General features: G+C 43.1%; 1 protein-coding gene across 1 annotated transcript in view; it reads left to right on the top strand.

The window, feature by feature from the left end:
* The first annotated feature begins 1,899 nt into the window (after positions 1-1,899).
* The window catches only part of MAGI3 (membrane associated guanylate kinase, WW and PDZ domain containing 3), a 53,825-nt gene continuing 35,220 nt past the window's right edge, over positions 1,900-20,504 (top strand). Inside the window, exon 1 of the mRNA XM_054293924.1 lies at positions 1,900-2,258. Within this exon, the coding sequence (XP_054149899.1) occupies positions 1,937-2,258 (322 nt within the window). The 5' untranslated portion in view covers positions 1,900-1,936. The remainder of the gene's footprint in view (positions 2,259-20,504) is intronic.

The following is a 20,504-nucleotide window of genomic DNA, read 5'->3' as shown; positions in this document are numbered from 1 at the left end:
TCAGACCTCATGCACAGGACTCAGGCTGGGAGGTGATGACTGACAGGAGTGGGCATCAACTCTCAAGAAAATTGAGTTTCCTTTGGCATTCTCCAGAGAAGTTTGTGCACAGATACAGAGGGCTGGGAGTGCTGCTCTGTGAGCTTTGACTGGTCCTCCTTGTTTCCGCAGGCTGCTCAAGCAGCTGATATTCAGGGAAGAGAGAGAAAGTGACTGCTGAGAAGGAGCTGGAACCAGAGAGGTGCTGGGGATTACTTTTATGAGACAGAATGGGACAGGCTTTTGGACCATGCCAGCTATCCCAAATCCCTGTGAACAGGGTTATAAAACTTGACAAGGCTGCTGCAGATATTTCATATCCTATTAAAGATGTAAAACCACTGACAGAGATGAACTGCTTACAGATGCTAACTCACTGCTGGTGAAGGAGGCTGACAGCAAGGGGAAGGTCAAACAAAGGATTTTAGTGGGTGATGATCAGAAACACACCCAAGTGGAGAGAAATGGCTGAATGGATAGTAAAAATTATAAAACATCACCAAACCAATAGCTTCGGCCATTCCTAATAAATGGATGAATAGCGTACTTTTCCAGTCAGTTCCACATGCAGATGAGAGTTGGCCTGTGACACCCATTAGCCAGGGTTTTATCCCAGCACAGAACATTCCCAGTCATTAAATTTAGAGCTACAAAGTTGATCAAGAGACTGGAGCATCTCTTATGAGGAAAGGCTGAGGGAGCTGGGCCTGTTCATCCTCAAGAAGGGGCGACAAAGAGGGGAGCTCATCCATGTCTATAAGCGTTTAAAGGAGGGCTGCCAAGAAGATGGACCAGGTTCTGTTTGGTGGTACCCAACAGTAGGACAAGAGGCAATGGACAGAAACTGATGTACAGGAAGTTCCACCTGAATATGAAGAAGAACTTCTTTATATGTGAGTGACATATATAAAGCTAAATATATTTGTGAATCGCAGCTAAATAAACACGCTCATGTGAAGAGAAAACCCACTGGGTTTGTGTTTTCCAGTTGAAAAAGTATCTGCATTTGTTTATATTGAAATTGTACCCACTGTTCTGAGCTCTGCTTTGGCCTGAGGTGCTCAAGCAACTTTAAACCAACTGGTTCCACTGGCAGTAGCCATGGGAATGCTGGGAATACACAGGAGTGGTGTCTCTGCCTGTGTGGTTGTGCAGGCACTAAGGGCAAACATGAGAGCGGATCATGCACACCCCACCTCAGCTGTCACACCTATCTCGAACCCAGCTGCCAAGGGGGTCTCCTGGCTAAGGGATGACCCTGGCTGAAGGTAAACTCTTCCTTAGGTGGGAGCTGACTTGGGGGCTCTTAGCTGAGAAAGGCCCTGGCTGAGGGGGGCTCCTGACTGAGGAGAGATCCTGACAGAGATGCTTGCTGACAGGAAACCCTGCCTGGGATGGGCACTGACTGAGGAGCTCCTGGCTGAGAAGAGATACTACACAACGCAAGCCCTCGCTGAGAGGGGACCCTGCTGCAACGGGCGCTGGCTGGAGAACTCCTGGCTGAGGGGATATCACGGCCTAGGCGGGGATTGCCTGAAGGGCTCTTTCCGGAGCAGGGGACCACATCCGGAACGCGCCGCAGCTCCTAGAGGGTCCCGCCGGGGCCGAGTCTGAGCCCCCGACATGCCCCGCCCCGGGCAGGCCGGGCCCGGCCCAGTACCGCACGGTCTGTGACAGGCAGCCCCGCGCCAGGAGCGCGCGCCGGGCGCGGCAGGCCGGGAAGGGCGCGGCCAGTGAGGCCGGCAGGGCGCGGTGGAGACGGGAAGGGCGGAGACTGGAGGGGTGGGGCCGGCGAGGCGGAGCTGGGGCGGCGCGGCGGGGCGCAGTCGGGCGGCAGCCGCGGCTGGGGCGGGAGCGGCGGCAGCGCGGGGTGGGTTGCGTCGCCCCGTGTTGCGGCATGTCCAAGACCCTGCGGAAGAAGCGGCACTGGCTGAGCAAGGTGCAGGAGTGCGTGGTGTCCTGGGGCGGCCCAGCGGGCCCCGACCCCGATCTGCTGCGCGGCGGCGCCGAGCGCGGCGAGTTCCCGTACCTGGCGGGCCGGCTGCCCGCGGGCAGCGAGGGCGCGCCGGGCCCCGCGCTGCTCTCGGGCAAGGCGCCGGCGCCGGGGGACGTGCTGCTGGAGGTGAACGGTACTCCGGTGAGCGGCCTCACGCACCGCGACACGCTGGCCGTGGTGCGGCACTTCAGGGAGCCCGTGCGCCTCAAGACCGTGCGCCCAGGTGAGCGCCCTCCGCCGCCGAGCTGGACCGAGGCCCTCCCGCCGCCGCCTAGCCGGCCGCGCGTAGGCCTGGCCGCGCCGGCGCCCTGCGGGGTGGCGGGAGGGCCGCGGCGGGAAGCGGCGCCCGGAGGCAACCGGGCGGAATCCGGGGCGCGGGTGCCCCGCTGGAAAAGTTTCCGCGGGTTCGGGAAGGCGGCACTGCCGAGGGGGGTGATGTAAGGCGAGAAGCGGTCCCGGAGTCCCGGGGCGGCCCCAGGACGGTGCCCGCTCCCCCGTCCCGTCCCGGTGGCTTCTCCCGAGGGTCTTCTCCCCGCCCGGAATGCCCGGCTTGGCGCCGCCGCGCTGCGGTGTTTGTGCGGGTGTGACCCTCTCGGGCCTCCGGGTGACTCAATGGCCCCCGGAGGGTCCGGTGCCTGCGTCCTCCTCTCAGAGGTGCAGGAAGTGCTTTCCGTGGTGTTTATATAATCCGCTGCTTGCAGAGGTCGAGGGTGGCTGGGGAATGGCCGGGATGGAGCACTGGACTGCCATCGCTTCATCCTGTTGGTTTCCCATTTGGCAGAGATAAAAGCCCTGAGAACAAATTCCGGCTGTTATTTTTTCCACAGATTTGTGTTATGTTTGAGTACACTTCAATTAACTAATGCTTGTGGTAAAATCATATTTATCAACGTGCCTGTTAAATGTCAAATTAATGCTGAATAGTGGCACCTGCAGCTGCATGAGTTAATTCATGGGCTCCAGAGGTACCTACTGCTTTCTTGGTCAGGCAACCTAGATGTGAGCCTGCTGCCTTATATGAAGGTGTCTTGGGAAAAAAATATTTTTCTTTGAATCCCAGTGGGTATCAGTATTTCTATTATAGACCCCCTATGATTAGGGTCTGTAATATTTCTCATAGAGCTTCTTTGCTGAACACTTGTCTTCTTCTTTGGTAATTGCTGGGGGCTATTTGACTTCATGTAGTACATATTTTAAGTCAGGTTTTCCCTGTTTGACCGCTAATGGAAAGTTGTCTTCTATGTAGAGACTGTGCTCTTGGTCCTCATTAATATGACTTGCTAAATTAAAACAACAATCAAAAAAATGAAACAGGCACACATCTTAAAAACACCTATAGAAGCCTGGTAGGTTTTGAAAAAGGTCTTAATTTACAAAATTGGAAATCCTTTCTGAAGGGAGAAAATGGAAAAGAACAAACAGCTGCAAGTTAGATGTGAACTAAGAGGATTTTAAAAAGAGGGACAAATTGTTCAAGATAGAAAATAATCTCTTCTTAAAAGAGAAAGCTTGTGGAAGATGAAACTATAGATCAAAGGGATTTCTTGTATTTCCTATGGAGGGAAATAGGAATTTTCTTGTGCTGGAAATTTCTATAGCAGGGATGTCAAACTGTCAAAACTGCCAGAAAAAGATTTAGAAGAAATTGCTGAAATTAACAGTAGAAAATGGTGAGAGCCAGATGATGTTCATGAGGACTTCCAGGTATCAAGTATTAATAGTATATAAATAGTAGTGTGTTACCTGTTCCTTAAATTCTGGGTGGTGCGGAAGGAATAGGAGTGGGGAATATAGAGTACTGATGAGAAAAGGATCCAGATCAACAGAGGCTGGTTGGTGATTCCAGCAAGTTGATTAAAATTTGAGTTTTAGAAGAGAAGGAGAATACTGGGGATGTGAACCAATACCACTTAATGAGGAGAGTGGGCTGCTTTCACTGGCTGGTTTAATCAAATCTGAGTATTTTGGTGAGGTGGATTTTCAAGTAGGCTTTCAGTAAGGTATCACTGACTTGGATGAAGATCTTGCTGAGTGAGCATGGTGTGGCAGTGTAGCTGCCAAAATACAAGAGCAGAATTCTCCTGTGGCTTAGTAACTGGTTAAAACAGAGGAATGGTTTTTTCAACAGAAGAAAACTGCTGCTGGAGTCTTGTAAGGACCTGTGCTGTTTAGCATAGTCATCTAGAGCTTGTAAACCCAGTGCTGGTGAGTTGCACAAAGAGAAGTAGCATTTTTGTGCTGATTTTATGTAACTTTTGGAACAGATAAAACTGAATCTTCAGATCCAGCAATTTTTCCTATACTGGAACATATGTACCACATCAGATGATATTTGTAGTCCTTTTCTCTGTTAGATTTAGTGTCCTTGAATACGATATTTTAAAACATACTGGTTTTTGGTTGTTTTTTGCAAGGCTGCCACAGCTGTTCAGTGGCGGTTTTCCAGTCAGGGTATATGTAATTAGGAAAGTTGTTGACAAGGCATTCTCTACGAAGACCAATGACTTTGAATTTGGCTTCCCTTTTGATCCAGAGCCATCCAAACCTGTCAAGTTTTGGAAAGCATCTGGGAAGGCGCGTAGGACCATGTGGATGGTTGAGGTGAAGGGAGTGAGGGCCAGGAGCTGGTGGTCCCTGGTAGGCACATAATGTCGGAATTCTCAAGGACATGTAACTGCGTTACTGCATTTCGAGGTACCTTTGTGTGCCCCATGGCTCTTCAGGCTTGGGTGCTATTGGGACAGAAGTCTGAGGGGATCCAGTGTCAGGGGTTGACAGTGAGGGATTTGTCTCCTTGAATCTGAATTGTAAGGTGTTTTTAAGGTCTTGATGCTCACAGTCTGCCTGTGCAATTTAAAGCGTGAGTTTGGTGCTCCATCTTCCTGGCGAAGTCTGTGCAGGTGACCTTGGGCAGCAGGATCTGGACTGCTTTAGTTCAAGTCATGATATAGTCACTCCCTCATTAAAGGCAGTAACAGCTTTAGTTGATGGCAGTAAAATCTGTGATACTTCTTGCAAACTCATAGAAAATTTTAAATGGAAATTTCAAAATGCTGTTTAGGCTTGTTTGATAAGACACTTGAAGGATATGAATGTTAATTTGAATGCCATCTGTTAACTGCACATCACAAATGATGGACCATTTTGTTGGTTAAGAAATTTGTCCTTCCCGTTTTTGTTCTGTCTTTATTACATAATTACACAATCAACTAGGTTGGAAAAGACCATTGAGATCATCAGGTCCAACCTATGACCTAACAGCATCTTGTCAACCAATGCCATGGCACTAAGTGCCACTTCAGTATTTTCTTAAACACCACCTTCACCACCTCCTTGGGCAGCCAATCCAATGCCCGATCACCTGTTCTGTGAAGAGGTTCTTCTTAATGTCCAACTTGATTGCTGAGGAGGGAGAACAAGGCCAGTGTGCCAGGGCTGAGTATCATGTCCCATGTGAGGATGGTCTCAGGTGTGTGCAGACTAGCCAGAAAACCCACAGGTCCATTATGGATAGGGATTGACACAGCATAGTCTGTGGAAGGCCAGTGTTGAGTACTCTGCCAGTGGCGCTTGGGACTGATGCTGGGATCTAAGCTGTCTAAGTAAAACTTAAATTCTAGAGGAACTTTGAGATGATAACCATACCTCTGTTTATGTGTAGTTTATCATTATCATCTTGATTAGATAAGCAAAGCAGCCATACAGAGAGCTAGGGCAGCTTGTGCAGTGGGGTATCAGTATGGATGTGCACGCAAGCTGCCAGGGGCCAGCCTCATCCTAATGAGTCCATTTGTATTTTAGCCGTGCTTGGGTAGTGCTGGTTTTCAGCTAATTGCCTGCTTACATGCATTCAAACAATGGCTGATGTGTGCTTAAGGACCTTCCCTGTCTGGCATTACTTGGATTAGGGTATTAGCCTTGTAACTGGCCAGTGGTGCTGCAGGGTCTTGTATTTCCATTCGTGAAATAGAATGTTGTAGTCATATCCATGGTATTTGAGTGCTAAGTTCATCCTCTATAGGTATCTACTTTCCTTCCAGGACCTGAAAGGAGCCTACAAGAAAGATGGATATTTTTGGAAGCACAAGTTGCGATAAAACAAAAGGGAATGGATTCAAATCAGAAGAGAGTAGGTTTGGATTAGATATCAGGAAAAAATTCTTTATTGTGAAGCTGATGAGGCATTGAAACAAGTTGTCCAGGCTCTCCCATCCCTGGAAGTGTTCAAGGTCAGGTTGGACAGAGATTGGAGAAATGTGGTTGCGGCGTAAAACTTTGATGGTCTTAAAGGTCCCTTCCAACCCAAACCAGTCTGTGATTCTGTGATTGCATAAAATTTATGTTTGCATGCATATTCAAGGGCCCTGAGCAACCTGATCTAGGTGTGGTATCGCTGCCTGTGGTGGGAGGATTGAAGCTGGATGGTCAGTAAGGTCCCTTAAAACCTAAAACCATTTTAGGATTGTGATTCTGTGATGATTCAGAATTAGGCAGAAGGATGTTTGTATGTGCAAATGGGATTGCTAAAATACTCATCAAGACAACCCTGGGTGCCTACTTTCTTCACAGCAACATGGTAACTAAAATACACCAAAACTAGACTGGAGATTTAAAGTAAGAAAAACTACTGGTATCTACAAGTTCCTCTTTCTGCAGGCTGAGTTGCCAGATACTATGTAGGAAGGAATGTGTTCTCCTTCCAGATTAAGGAGCTTTGATGAATACAGCTACTCTGTGTCAATTACTATCCTTTCATGGCCACTATGAGGAGGATGTGGGAGGAAATGGGCAGTCTTAGGGCTCTTCCGCTTGAAAAATGTTTCCAGAGCACATAGTTTGGTTCCTTGGTTTTGGAGCGAATGCACCTTGGCTCCATTGTGTCAAAACTGATCTTTAATCAAAAATGCAGCAAGATGTAAAAGGATGAAAAGTCTTCTTCGGGTTAACTTTTTTTTCAGCACTCCTGAAGCTCTTAAACCATGATTTCCTATAGTTTTGTTTCCTGTAGTTTTCTCTTCAGTTGTGGTTGGAGCTCTTCCTCCAGCTGGTGCATTTATTTTGTGTCTCCAGTCAGGATTGCCTGGCCTCTGGTGAGTGTCAGTTTGTGCTTTGATTTTTTTTTTCCCCAGTGGAACACGTGGAGGACATCCCAGCTCATACTGACAGAACTGATGTGATCTTTTTCCAGTCCTTCATGCAGTTTTGCAGTTTTCCATAGGTTCAGTACACCCCAGTCCAAAGCAGATGTGTTGCTACTCTATGTGCACTCAACCATTGTCTGCAGTTTTGTGATGTGACACCTCTAAGTGCTTCAGATCTATTGCTTTATTTGAATTACAGAACATTAGTGCAGAGGATGAGAGGATTGACAGGTGGATGTACTCATACCAAACTGATTTTTTTAAGTCTGTGGCCTTACCTTCCCAAAGAGCTTTCCTGATCAAAATGTAATGGAAGCTTACAAGAAGACTGCTTATCGTTGGATCCATTTTTTCACATGACTGTGATGAATCCCTAATGCCTCTGTTACCAGCAGGAGTTAATGGGAATGTTATGACTTGGTTTGTGCATGGTGGGGGGTTCTTTCTCTGTTGCAGAATGAATGAAAATGGTGACAAATCCAATGACTTGGAGCAGGATTCAGCACTTGAGACACAATATTTGAAGCCAGGTATCTGAGGTTCATTTACATTTCCTCTTGTGCTTGAGGTAGGCACAAAGCCTCCATGTGGGGGTAAACATTTGCTTGTGCAGCAATTAAGGCAGAGAGGAAGGCGAGCTGCACTCCCTGGCAATTTTCACAAAATTGGATGAATTCTAAAGGTGCTATGTTGAAACAGAGACCAGAGTACATACACTAGGATAATTTTGTCTCTCAGAGGACAGGCATTACCCTGATTCTGTGTTTCTGTGGAAGCTGGCAGTGGTGGAGCTCTATGATGGAAGAGAGGAATGTGTTACTCAGGAAGCCCAAGGAGCTGTGCATCCAGCTTAGGTCCCACAGCCCTTGGTGAGTGTTGGGTAGAGGCTACAGAGTGCTGCTGTGGGAAACAGCCCTCCCTGCTTGAGAGTTAATGGGGAATTGACCTGTTCTGGACTGCAGAGAAAAGCTTGAGTCATTTAGTCATGCTACAAAAAGCCCAGAGCATACAGGTTTGCTGTAACGAATGGAGATATCCCAGTTTCATCAGATGATGCTGTCTTGAAAAAGAAAACGGAAGGGGAAATGCTTTCTGCTGGAGGATGTTGTCTCTCTAAAACTGTCCTATATCAGTTTGGGAGTTGCCTTGTACAAAAAGCTTGCACCTTAAATGTATGAATGCAGAGGACTATTAAGCACTATTACCACTGGGTATTAGGATGTTCACGTACCTTATAATCATGCTTCTAATATTCCTCTTTATATAAATGTACTCTTGACCAAGACCTTAGTGCCTTTCCCTTTCACATACTTCGTTGTTTAAACTTTACTCCACTGAGTGCTGTGGTAACGATCGCACCAGCGATGCCCTCTAATGATTCTGCTCTTTCTTGGTGTGGTCATTTCAGATGATAAGGAGGCCTCATGTGGCTTTTGCAACTAATTTGTACTTTGTTGTTCCTATCAGGAGAACGGTTTTCTTCTCTGTTTCCATCCTTGATGTCTCTCAGGAGAGACCCTGTAGGATAGTGCATTTATCTGGAACTGGTGGTGGGGCAGGTGGTGCTGTCTGTGTTCTCTAAACCCACCTCTTTGGATCCCCTGTTTTAGGGGAATCAGATTTTCACCAGGACTGTACAATCGAGTACTTGTATTCCAGATAATCCTGGAAAGAACTTTTCTTGTGCGGGTAGACAGTTTCAATTGAAATTCTTTCATATATGTTTATGTTGAGTTTTTACTGAGCCCCCACCAACCTTAGATGTCCATACCAGCAGAGATCTTGCTTAAAATCACTAAAGAGTAATTTTGCTCCTACTCTGCAATGGCAGGAGAATTTTTTTTATCTGTGAATGAAGTCAAGAATGAACTAAAGATGAACCTTTATTAGAAGTCATGATTTCAACAGCAGATTTAATCTCAATGACTTTTGTCTAGGTATGACTCTTCAGTTCTTGTCTAGATTTAATGAAATGTGAGTCAGTTGTAGAAAATGGCCATTTTTATCTCAGAAGATCCAATATCCTTAATTTTTTAAAGGAAGTTTCATTTTACTTTGATAAAGCAAAGACACTTTGAAACTAAACAGTCTTTTTGGAAACTTCCTAAAGTAAGCAAGTGATGCTCATATAACTTGTTATGCATTGGGCTCTTTTATTATTGAAGCATCTGCTTCAAGTTATTTTTCAGCTGCAAAACATAAAAGAATCTTAAAATGTGACAAGGATTGTACATTCAAATTTACAGGTGAAAAATTTATTCTAGTTTTCATTATTGCTCTGTTTGAAGATCTTTAAATTCATTCTTCTGGTTCTTGTTTTTAATTCACAATGCATCCTTTTAAGAAATATCTTGTTGTGTTCATGGGCTGTTAGTTAAATTGCTTCTTGTTTCCTGAATGGGAACAATTTTCTTCTTTGAAGCAACTGTATTCTTGAGAATACTAGATTTGAATTCAGAAAAATAGGAGCTCTTTGTATTTGTGAGTAAATCACTTATGTAGTTCTGCTGAACAGAAGGTGAGAGGAAAAATGCAATAGGAAGATTCCAGACTTGTGTTGATCTGCTACGTCATCACAAAAATCAGAATTACTAGTAATTTGTCATCTCTGTTGTTAATTGGTGTTTGAATTTGTGTTAAATTGGTCTTTTTTTGGGCCCTCCGTGGGTCATGATGGAAATGGGATCTTCTCCCAGATGCTATTTCAGCAGAAGCTGGATAACGTGGCTTCCAATCTGATCAGCATTAAAAGCAGGAGCAAGTGCCTTAGCTGGTAAGGGTGGTATCTTAGGAAGGGTGTTTGTCAAGGAGACACTAAAGGCGTTAATGGTGACAAGGGGGTTGTAAAACCTTTGTAAAGCTGTCCCCAGTTGTTTAAGGTGCAGATGCAAGTAGTTACACACAGCAGAGTTCTGCCATTAGCCCAGGTGCAGCTTTCAATATGAAACACAAGCCTTTTATTCAGACTTATATCACTGTGCTTATGCAACCTGTTAAAGTAACGATTTTGTGTGGAAATGTGTTTCTGTTTGCAAAGCACAGCCAGGTTGTTAGTTGTAACTCTGACAGGAAGCTTTTAAAGTGTGTTCTCATGGCTACATTTAAAAAAGCTTGCTTAAAGCTATTTTTCAATATGTATGAGTCTCAAGCCTGTAATTTTTTATGAATTGGTGATTGTTCTCAGTTGAATGCAACTTCTTCAAATTGAAAATCTCTAGTGTGTTTACTATCCATCCTGTATCGCTCTTCACTTGCTGAATAGTGTACTTCGTATAACTTGATCCATTGTAAATTATTTTCCTGAGATACAGTTAAAGAGTGAAATAATTTAAGTTCTGAATTGTCATGTCCCTTCAGTTACTTGTAAAAGCAAAAAGTAAAGCTTGAATTGTAGTTCTGTCAGATCATGGTGCACTTGAATGGTGGTTCTTACTGCGTTCTACTTCAGTGCTGTTTCATTATTACCTTTGGTAATAAATACAATCAGCCTGGCAGCTGGTGGCTGATGAATATGGATTGAGGGTGCTATATGAATATCAGCAGTATTCTGGGTTTTGGAATCTGGAAATGCATTTTCCATCAAAATGGTAATGAAGTATTCTTTAGAAAAGGTGGTAGAGGCAATTAACAAGGTTAATGTGGTCACGTGATTGTCTGTTAGTATTTCTCTTCTTTCATCGAGTGCATTTGGAGCTAGTGAAGATGAAATCCATACTAGTTTGCCCTGATGAGAGCCTAACAAAATCTGACTACAACCACAGTTGTAGTAGTACAAAACTGGGTTGGTTTGGTAAGGCTGGGACTATTCAGGACTGTCTCTGGCACTGGTGGGAGAAGCTGGAACCATCACTGCCCTCTCAGCAGTCCTCCAGCCAAGGTAGGAGTAGGGCACAGTGGCATAAACACCAGTGTTGTGTTTAGGTAGAAGAAACATATTAAAAATATCTCTTTCATGTTGCTGAAAGAAGAGATGAAAGAAAAAATTCTCTCTGAGGCATCTTCCTAATTACTGTTGGATACAGTGATGTAGTTTATTAAATTAAGTTGTTTGTGGAAGTACTGTTAGGCTGGAAAGTGGTTTTTTCCCTGGAGCAGTAACTTTGAACTTCTTTATCTGAATTTTCCAGTGTCACCAGGTTTTGTGTGGCAAACTTAAGCCTGCTTGAAATCTGTCTGCTCCTCCTAAATAATTCAGTTAACACCGTGAGAATCAGTTGGGGCATCTCCGTCTTCAATGGCTTCAAGCTGGAACCCACTGTTGCCGGGTGTCTGACAGTGCTGCGGCTTCTGGCAAATGACCAAAAATATTCCCAGAAAGAAATTTAAAATATGGGGTTTAAGGTATTTGAGTAGGTGTTAGATTATTTGTAAATATGTCTGTCTTAGCTCATGAAATCAGGCAACTGGGTGAATCCAAATAATTAAATGAGTTTTAATTCTTGGTATTCTGAGAAAAAATTACCTGATTTGGTTTTATCTATAAAGAACATAGTCTTGTAAGTCATTGAGAATGAAATTCCTGTGGTGGTTAAGACTGTTAGTAAAAGTTATAACGAATTGGACAAAGCAGGAGGTAGGCAACTTTGTGCTTTTCTTTGTGTGGTGTTTTTCACAGAGTTAGCTTGAAGATAAGAAAAGGAAGTATGTATCAGAGCGTGGTCTAGTGGAAGGTGTCCCTGCCCATGGCAGGGGCTGGAGCAAGATGAGCTTTAAGGTCCCTTCTGACCCAAACACTTCCAGGATTCTCTTCTGTGATCTTTAGATGACTGGGTGGTTTGCTGTCCCGTTTATTAATCCCTGGAAAAGTATTGTGTTCCTTCAGTAGTTGCTATAGTTTAGTCAAACTTTAGGAAAAAGCATGCATGGTGTTTTGGGTGTGCGCTGTCGGTTCTGGACGCACAACATGTATCAGAGGAGGGATATTCAGCTTAGTGAGTCTGGGCAGGAAAATCACTCTCTTAAATCACTCCCTTAAAAACTAATTGAAGCACAAAGCAGAAGTGCCTGTTTTCATATAAGATTTCCTTTTCCCTACAGGAGTCTTTGGAAGATCACAGCAAAAGTGTAACTGAAGCAAGAGTGAGGGCCATGTGCTGTGTCTGGCACGTTTCTGGTGTTTGTGCAGCTGGTTTTGCCCACTAGCTTTGTCCTGCAGATGAGTGTAGAGGTGCATGTATGTAACTTACTTCTTTTGCTGACATTATTAATAAACAAAGCATAAACCCATTGATAAATAATTTGAATTTTGTGTAAGTTGATATGCTGATTAAGTACTTCCCTCCTCTAAGTTATTTCTATGAAAAATCTATGAAATGTTTCTGTGATTTTAATTCTATGCATTTAAAAATTATTTTGACACAATTTTTTTCCCAAATAGACAACAATAACACCCAAACCACTTAAGCCATCTCCCTCTTTGAGATTTCATTGCTTGGAGATGCAACTTTGCTTTGGTTGTACACCAGGTTTACCATGACCTTGTTGCAGCAAAAAGCAGCAAAGTGTGCTGGTACTATTCATTAAATGCAAGAGGATTAACATCCAGTTTATTTCCTCTAAAACCACAGAACTATCAGGAAATAACTAAGCCTTAAAGTTTTAGGTTTGTAGAAATTATTTCCTCCTAATGCATGTACTTGGCAGGGGGGCAGTGGAGGAATTTCGGAATCCTGTTATGTAAAAGAGAGTCAGAGCCCTGGGAATTATGTTTAATGGCTTGTTTCATCCTTTATTGCTCCAAAGAATTCCTCAAAAATCAGCTGACCAAAAGTACCAGGGAAGTATTTTTACCTCTGTTGCTGCAACTATTATCTCTCAGTAATTTCACTAATCTTCTTTTCAGTGAGATTAGATTGGAAATGCTTTGGTGCAGGGAGGACTTGTTTGTGAAAATTGCTTGGTGCTGTGGGTGCCATCAAGGGAAAATACCAGTAAGTAAACAAATGTGGTGTTCCAGCGCTAAGGAATGTATTAAAAGATGTACTGCCTTGGCTTTCCTTCCAGTTGTCAGTGCTTCCTTGGAAGATGACGTTTGGAATGTGAACTTCAATGAATTGTATTTGTCATATTAAAAAAATACTCATGACATAAGTTTGACAACAAAATTGCTGTGGTTTTCTTTCATAGCGAGTGTTGGTCCCTGTTAAAAAAAAAAAAAAGGACAATATTTTAAAAAAAAAATTGTTCTAACCCAGACTATGCTATGATGATTCTATGACTTAAGATCTGACATATTCAGATGCCACTTATGCACATACTTTTTGTTTCACATGGCAATAATATGCCATATATACAACTAATGCATTTTTAAAATGTATTCCCTGCTAGATAAGGTATGAACTGTGGATGGGTGTGTGCAGCTGGGGGTTAAACCATGCAGAACAGCTGAGGTAATAGCTTGAGCTGTGTCCTCTTACACATTTGAAAAAGGCAAGTAGTTATGTCCTTGACACACCTGGGTACTATTATTAAACTCTATTTAGTGGTTTATTTACAGGCAGCAACAAAAATTTTACTCAATCCAGGGCCTGAAGTATTGGTCATGTTGTGGAATTACAGACTACACAACTTGCAGGCTTTCCTCTCTGCCCTAGTTACTCACTCTAAAAAAAACTAATCCTTTGGATTTTATTTCCCTCTCTGTACAGCAGCAGTGAGTAATTACTTTTCTGTAGTGAAGGTAGAGATGCTGGAAAACTTTAATTAATGCTCATTAGGAGAAGCTGCTAGCATCTAAAGGAATTCATTAGAGTGGGCCTCTTAATGTTCATCAGAACAGCAAATAAATGCAGTGAAGTGAGTGTTATTTACACTGTACTGTGTGATATGTTTTTCTGTTCTGCAAAATGTTTCAGAATATGTGGGTTGTCCACAGCCAAGGATGTCTTTTAGCCTCTTTAAAGTGTCCAGATTCAAAATGAAGTTTAGGTTTATAGCATAAATCTCTCAAATCTCCTGTCACTTATCAATATGGAATTGAGGAACTTAGGAGAAAAGTTACATATGTTGGCTCAGCCATAAGGTACCACACTGGGAACGCTTCACTATGACTTAGTTTGGGTGGCTGAATGGCCTTATTAATTTGAATTTTTCATGTTATCTTTCTACCATAGTAAATAGCTCACAGGAGGTGCTTGAGAACATGGTGACAACTTGTTTTGTGCCCCAGGTCCCCTGCGTAGTGCCAACAGGAGTGAAGAAATAACATCACCTGTAAGCTGACATGCAGGTTTGGGTGTCTTGAGTTGGAAATAACCTTGAACTTTCCTCCCAGAGCAGCCCAGACAGCAGGTGAGATGCCCTGTGGCCACAGCTCTGGTTGGCTTTTGGTGTCTCCCTGTTGGTGGGTGCTGGTCAGATCTGGTGGGTTCAGAGTCTGCCCTGAGTTCATTTAAACTCAAGTTGTGGTTTGAACCTGAAGCTACAACTTTTTCTAAATCAGAGGTATTTTTATTGTTGAAACAATGTTCTTAGCACATTTTTTTAAACTTAAGTTATTTGCACAGCTCTTCATTTCCAGCTGTTAGCTGTCTGACACTGGAGCTGGCACTTGCCTCATAAAGAAGCATTGGAAGCATTTGTGTTACTCCAGCAATTCCTTATCTGAAATACTGAGACTTGGAACTCTATGGAGACTGGAAAACTCTGTTACTATGCTGTGATTTGCATAGCTTTAATAGATTTTGACACAGTCAGATCTTACCACAAATTCCGTAACAAAATACAGGCAAGACAGGTGTGTCTGGTACGAAGCAGGAGGTTATTTACTTTCTCTGGCCTTTTCAGAGGGAGGGAACCTGAAATGAGGGAGCATGAAAACTATTGTGTAGATGAGCCCCTATTTAAAATGTGGTGTTGGATACTGCTTAAAATGGAGTTATTTTTATCAGACATTGGCAGCCGGTCGGGGGCAGTGGAGGATGGGATCTTCGGGGTATTCATTAACCTTTTCATCAGTCTGTATTTGTACACAAGTGCGGGTAGTGTCCACAGGGAAGTTGGAAAGTATTCAGAACTACCAATTGTTCTCTCAGTGAAAAGCCTACTAAAAATAGGGTATTCTTCCATTCAGGCATCAAAACCCGATCTCTAATGTGAAGTGCCCTGCTGTAGGAATAGTAAAAAAGCTTTTACATGAGGAAGTTCTTTCTCTGAGCTGTTTCTTACAGTGGGTGAAATGCAGCAAAAAGAAAAAGGACTGGAGTCACTTTATGCTTTATTGAATTACCTTTGGGTGGCAGGAAATTTGTTTGAAATCCTTATTTATTGCCTTTTGGCAAATAGATTTTTTTTTTTTCTATTTGAACTATGTTCTTAAGAGGTCTGCTGCTCTTCCTGGTGTGGGGCGGCAAAGATGTTGGATATTAAGGAAACAGCAAAGACAGAAACAGTGTTTTCAAAAAAACATCCAGTTCTTTGACAGAACCTGGTGTTATCTAAAGATTTTGAAATTGGGACACCAGAATTTGGTGCTCACTTCAGACTGCAGTGATCTGAAAAGATTCAGCATTTGTTGTTTCTTGGCAGTCTAAGTTTTAAATGCTGAATGCAAGGCTTTTCTCAAATTCTAAATGCAAAGTGCTAGGCTTTTCTTATTTAATGAATAAGCACAGATAAAAATAAAATCTGCTTTTTAAGGTAACAATGTGCATCTGGTTCAAACGCAGAAAAATTTGCCTGCAAACTTAGCTGGACCTCAGTGCTGTGGCAAATTATGTTAAGAAGCAAAGCATATTTGGAATTTTGCTGTGCAAAGACTATTCTTAACCTGCATGCTGGACTTGCACTGTTATTTTTTAGAGTAACAAATGATGCAGTTGGCCCTCTCCAGTCAGACGCTTCTGGTACCATAAATCTTCCAGGTGCCCTGTACTGGGTGGGTGAGGATGTGCTGCATACACAGCACAGCCTTGGCTTCACCTGATTGCTCTGACAGTGCCTCTGGGAAAACCTCGTTAAGTCTCTTAGTAAGAATTTAAACTGGCAGGTAAAGACAAGCTAATCTCTATTTCATCCCATGATTTATTTGAACAGCAAGATGTCTGTTTCCTTTTCTTTGCTGTTGCCGTAGATCTGCCAGTGGGGACTGAACAATGAATTTGGGAATTTAAATGGATTTATTTAGTAACAATCAAGTGCTTGCTATGTAATTGCTGACTAATTGTGACTCAATATGAGGAGTAAAATTGGGAAGGGTCTTGACTACATTCCAGTCGCAGTTTTGTGAAATGATTAATGTGGTTAGGACAGGTGCCTGCTGTCAGATTTGTCCAATGTAATTCTTACGCTTGTAGGTGCAGCGTGGGTTTTCATCACCTAGCTGAATGTTTTATTACATTGGTCAATTGATATATATAACATATACTGGTGTTCCGATAAAAATATAACCTTTTAAAACTCTTACCTTCAGGTTCATGTGTGTCCTGGAAGTGAGGAGAAAAGGGAGTTTTTTAAAAAGAGCCATCTACTGAGGGTAACAAACTCTGTGCTCTAGTGATCATGGAGCATTTCAGATTGAATACTGCAGATCCTGTATGGTCAGACAAGGATGATAGTAAAGGAATGATGCAATAAATACAGAAACAAGCTCTGTGCTGTTAATTCCTGTTGGGTTGCACAGCCATAGCTGCCGTCTGGTTAATTGTGAATTGCGAACAGAAATTGGAATTAGCTTTGCCTTCAAAGCTGTCTCTTTATTTGAAGTGCTTTCTTTCAAGGATTCCATTTCTGTGTCAGTCTTTAATTTAGTGAGCTCTCTAAGCAAATATAAATGACTCGAGCCTTTGGAAACAGCTCCATACAGATGCTGATTGGCGAGTTTCCCTAGTGTAATGCACTGCACTCTGAATGCATTGAAACTTCTGTTATTGTAACTGAGGACTCTTTCTGTCTCATGACTTAGACAGCATTATTATTTTGCTTACAACATTCACCTTGTGCCAAACATGGCTGCGCAAACATTAAGTTATAGAATTGCAGAATTGTTAAGGTTGGAAAAGACCTTTAAGGTCACCAAGTCCAGCCATCAACCAGCACCACAAAACCATGTCCTCAATCAATATGTTTTTTAAAAACCTCCAGGGATGGCGACTCCAGCAGTTCCCTGGGCATTCTTAATTGAAATAATGCAACTGGTGCAAGTTAATCACTGAATTTAATGGCATATCAGCCAGCCAGATTTAATTGCGTATCAGTTGTTGCAGATGTCTGCCGGGGAGCAGTTGTTTGTTGCCCTGTTCTCTAGACTTTGATTCTTGTTCACTGCTGAAATGTTTTTTTTTTTTTTTTTGTCATTTATTGTACTTGGAGAATGGCTAGTAGGTATCTTTGAAGCTGGCCAAAGTGACTGTGCCCTGACTACAGCCATGGCCCTATAGGATTTTCTAAAATCAGATGGTTTAGGTTTTTGAAGTGTGTTTGTACATGGCTTGTGCTGGAAATCATAGCATGAAAATGAAGTTACTGTGGATTTGTTGCCCGTGTTCTTTTTCTCTGCTTTGAGTAGTTCTAGTTTATTGTATAGAGTAGTGGAAGAAGTTTGCTCTGAAGTTACAGATAATTGGAAATACAGCTGTGGTGTTCCCCATGTGGAATGACCTCTCCATAGGTGAGGAAGTACTGACACATGGCAGCTAGAACTGAATCTGTTATACAACTGACCACTGAAGAGCAAGTCATCTTTTCATGTTCAGTAAATTCCGATTATGAAAATCAAATTTATCCTTTTAATGAATAGGTTATTTGCCCATTTTTAATCTGTCAATCTCTTGAATGCAGGTGGTCCGAACACTTTATTGCAGAAGTATTTCTTGAAAAGAGATCATCATATTGCTGTTATATTGGAGTGGTTGTGTGCATGGCCAGGAGTTGGACTTCACAATCTTGTTGGTCGCTTCCAGCTCAGGATATTCTATGATTCTGTGATTTGGTTATTAATATGAAGGTTTATGTTTTAATAGCTGTTGGTTACCAGCTTCTTTTTCCACATACTGACATCTTCCGTTGAGACACTTCTGTTGCTAACTACAGATAGATAAGAAAAAGAAATGCTGAGAAACAGATGTTGCAAGACCAAGTACCCAGCTGTGTGCTAACAAAATGAATGTCATGGTGATTAGTTAACAATTCTTTGGCAGGCAGAGGCATACGTAAAACAGTAAACACAGCATGCGGAAATAATAATATTAATTTAGGAAAAAAAAAAGAAGAAATTTCTGAACATTAAACATTGGCAGCATCAGTTCAACCACCTGTGTTCCTGAAGAGCTGACTGTATTTTGGTAAGTCACACTAAGGTCAGCCAAGCTGATTTTAGAACTGGTTTTAGTCATATTTTCCTGCAAACTGGTGATGGGGAAGTGCATGGGTTTTTCAGGTTAGATGCTGCATCAGTAATGAGAAGAAGTCTGTCACTGTCAGCTGTTGGAGTTTGTTAGAAATTCCAATGACTGTGCCAAATAGTGAGGTTGAGCACCTCTGGCAGCTCTTTGAACGAGCCGTGGCTGTCAGTAGGATCCTGCACCACTCCCAGACATGCTTTGGAGCTCATCAGTCAGAACCTCTGGTGTATTTGTGCCAGGTTGGCTGCTGTGACCTGTGTTCCTGCAGGAAAGGGCTGTGATAGGATGTGCCAGCACTGCCTGGGCAAGTCCAGCATGCTTGTATTTCACTAGAAAGCAGCTGTATCTCAGCGGCTGAGCAATTCCTCTATTGCTGGCATCCAGCTCCTCACATGTGTACTCCTTGGAGAAAGCACTCTTTCGTAGTTAATTGAAAATCCTGGGTTCCATAACTAAAAATAAGTCTTATTAAATGAATAGTGATGAAATAATAGGCTATCTTGTGCAAGCAGAAAGAGAAATTCCTTTACTTTTTAATATTATGTGATGATTAACTGAATATGTAGGGAAATGGTTCTTCTTTTACTTGATTACTTAAACAACCGCCTGTGATAAAGATTGTAAACAGAGGCTTCCCTGGAAAATTGGGTTATAATAGAATTGGAGTTCATGCAGTGACACCAGAGGGATTCATGGATGTGATAGATCAGCATGGATCAGTGTCTCTGCTCTTTGTGGGATGCTGTGCTGCACACTGGTGTGCCCCTGGCCCTTGGGTGTTGCAGCAGACCGAGTAAAGCATCCCTTGGTGTAGAATTGCCCTGTGTGAGTCAGGCACTGACATTAGTCATGGCTGGTACACATCTGGACTTCCAGTGATTTCACTGACTGCCTGTGTTGTGCAGTGAGCACTGTGGGGGATTGTTTTCCAATTAAACTGTGCGATGTCTCTAATCAATACTGCTGTGACACAGCATTCTATGGGTTTGATCAGAGGAGTGCTGCCCTGGCATGTAGATCTTGGTGATTCCAGGTTCCTGAGAGTCCTGCAGAGTGTGGTGAGTCACAGCAGTGCAATCTGAAGCCTTAAGCATCAGCTGTCCCTTGGGAATGCTGCAGCCCATCCTGCAGCAGTGCTGGGATTTCCCAGGCTCCTTGAAAAGCCGTTTTCAGGAAGCTCTAATTCCTTCATAAAGGTTGCATAATGACTCGTTTGTCGGAGCAGGAATTGCTCCTTTACCCTTGTGCTCAGGGGGGCTCTGTGGTGGTGGGACCTTGGGGAGGGGAGTTCTCATGGGAAAGTGGCATTGAGAAGCCACTAAAATGCCCTTGGTGACATTCCTGTATGGAAATGATCTGTTACAAGAGGTGTTATACTTGCAGGCAGTGCAAAGCAGCTATCTTCAGAATGAGGCTGGTATTTAAAAGCCCAATTTGCTGTTGTGTAAGTTAGTTATAGGTCCAGCTATGACAGTCCACCTGCTGCTGCTCCCTGACACAGCTAGAGGACACCTCTGCTGAGAACATTTTCTGTTTTCCATGGTGGATGGTCACCCCACAGGTTTGTCTGCTCAAAGGAGAACAGGCATGCAGCATCTTTGTCAATAGTGTGTTTTCGTCAGACTCCTGCCCTGCCAAACTCCATACTGAAATAGGTTAGTGGGCCTAGACATTATGCAGAGTGTAATTGCATATCTTGATTCCTATGGAAAGTAGGCTAAAAATAAACCTGTCTGTGATTTGCGTAAATTCTATTCTAATCTGAATACTCAAAAAAGGTCTTGACATGTGAACATGTACTCTTCTGTTGGGAACGCAGTGCCAAGTCCCAAGTAGATTAAATGGCTTGTGTAACAGAGCAGCTGCAAGGACATTTTTCTCTGGGGATGTTATTGAAGTGTGTCATTCTGTATAGCTGCACGCTGCTTAAGCAATGCGATACGGTATGTTAGACATACGTCACATCTGAAACATGCTGCACTCTCTGGA

This window comes from Melozone crissalis, unplaced genomic scaffold, assembly GCF_028551555.1.
Source record: "Melozone crissalis strain CALT ecotype California unplaced genomic scaffold, PUWL_Pcris_2 ptg000198l_1, whole genome shotgun sequence".
NCBI classification, from domain to species: Eukaryota; Metazoa; Chordata; class Aves; order Passeriformes; family Passerellidae; genus Melozone; species Melozone crissalis.
This window is presented reverse-complemented; position numbering and strand designations above follow the sequence as displayed.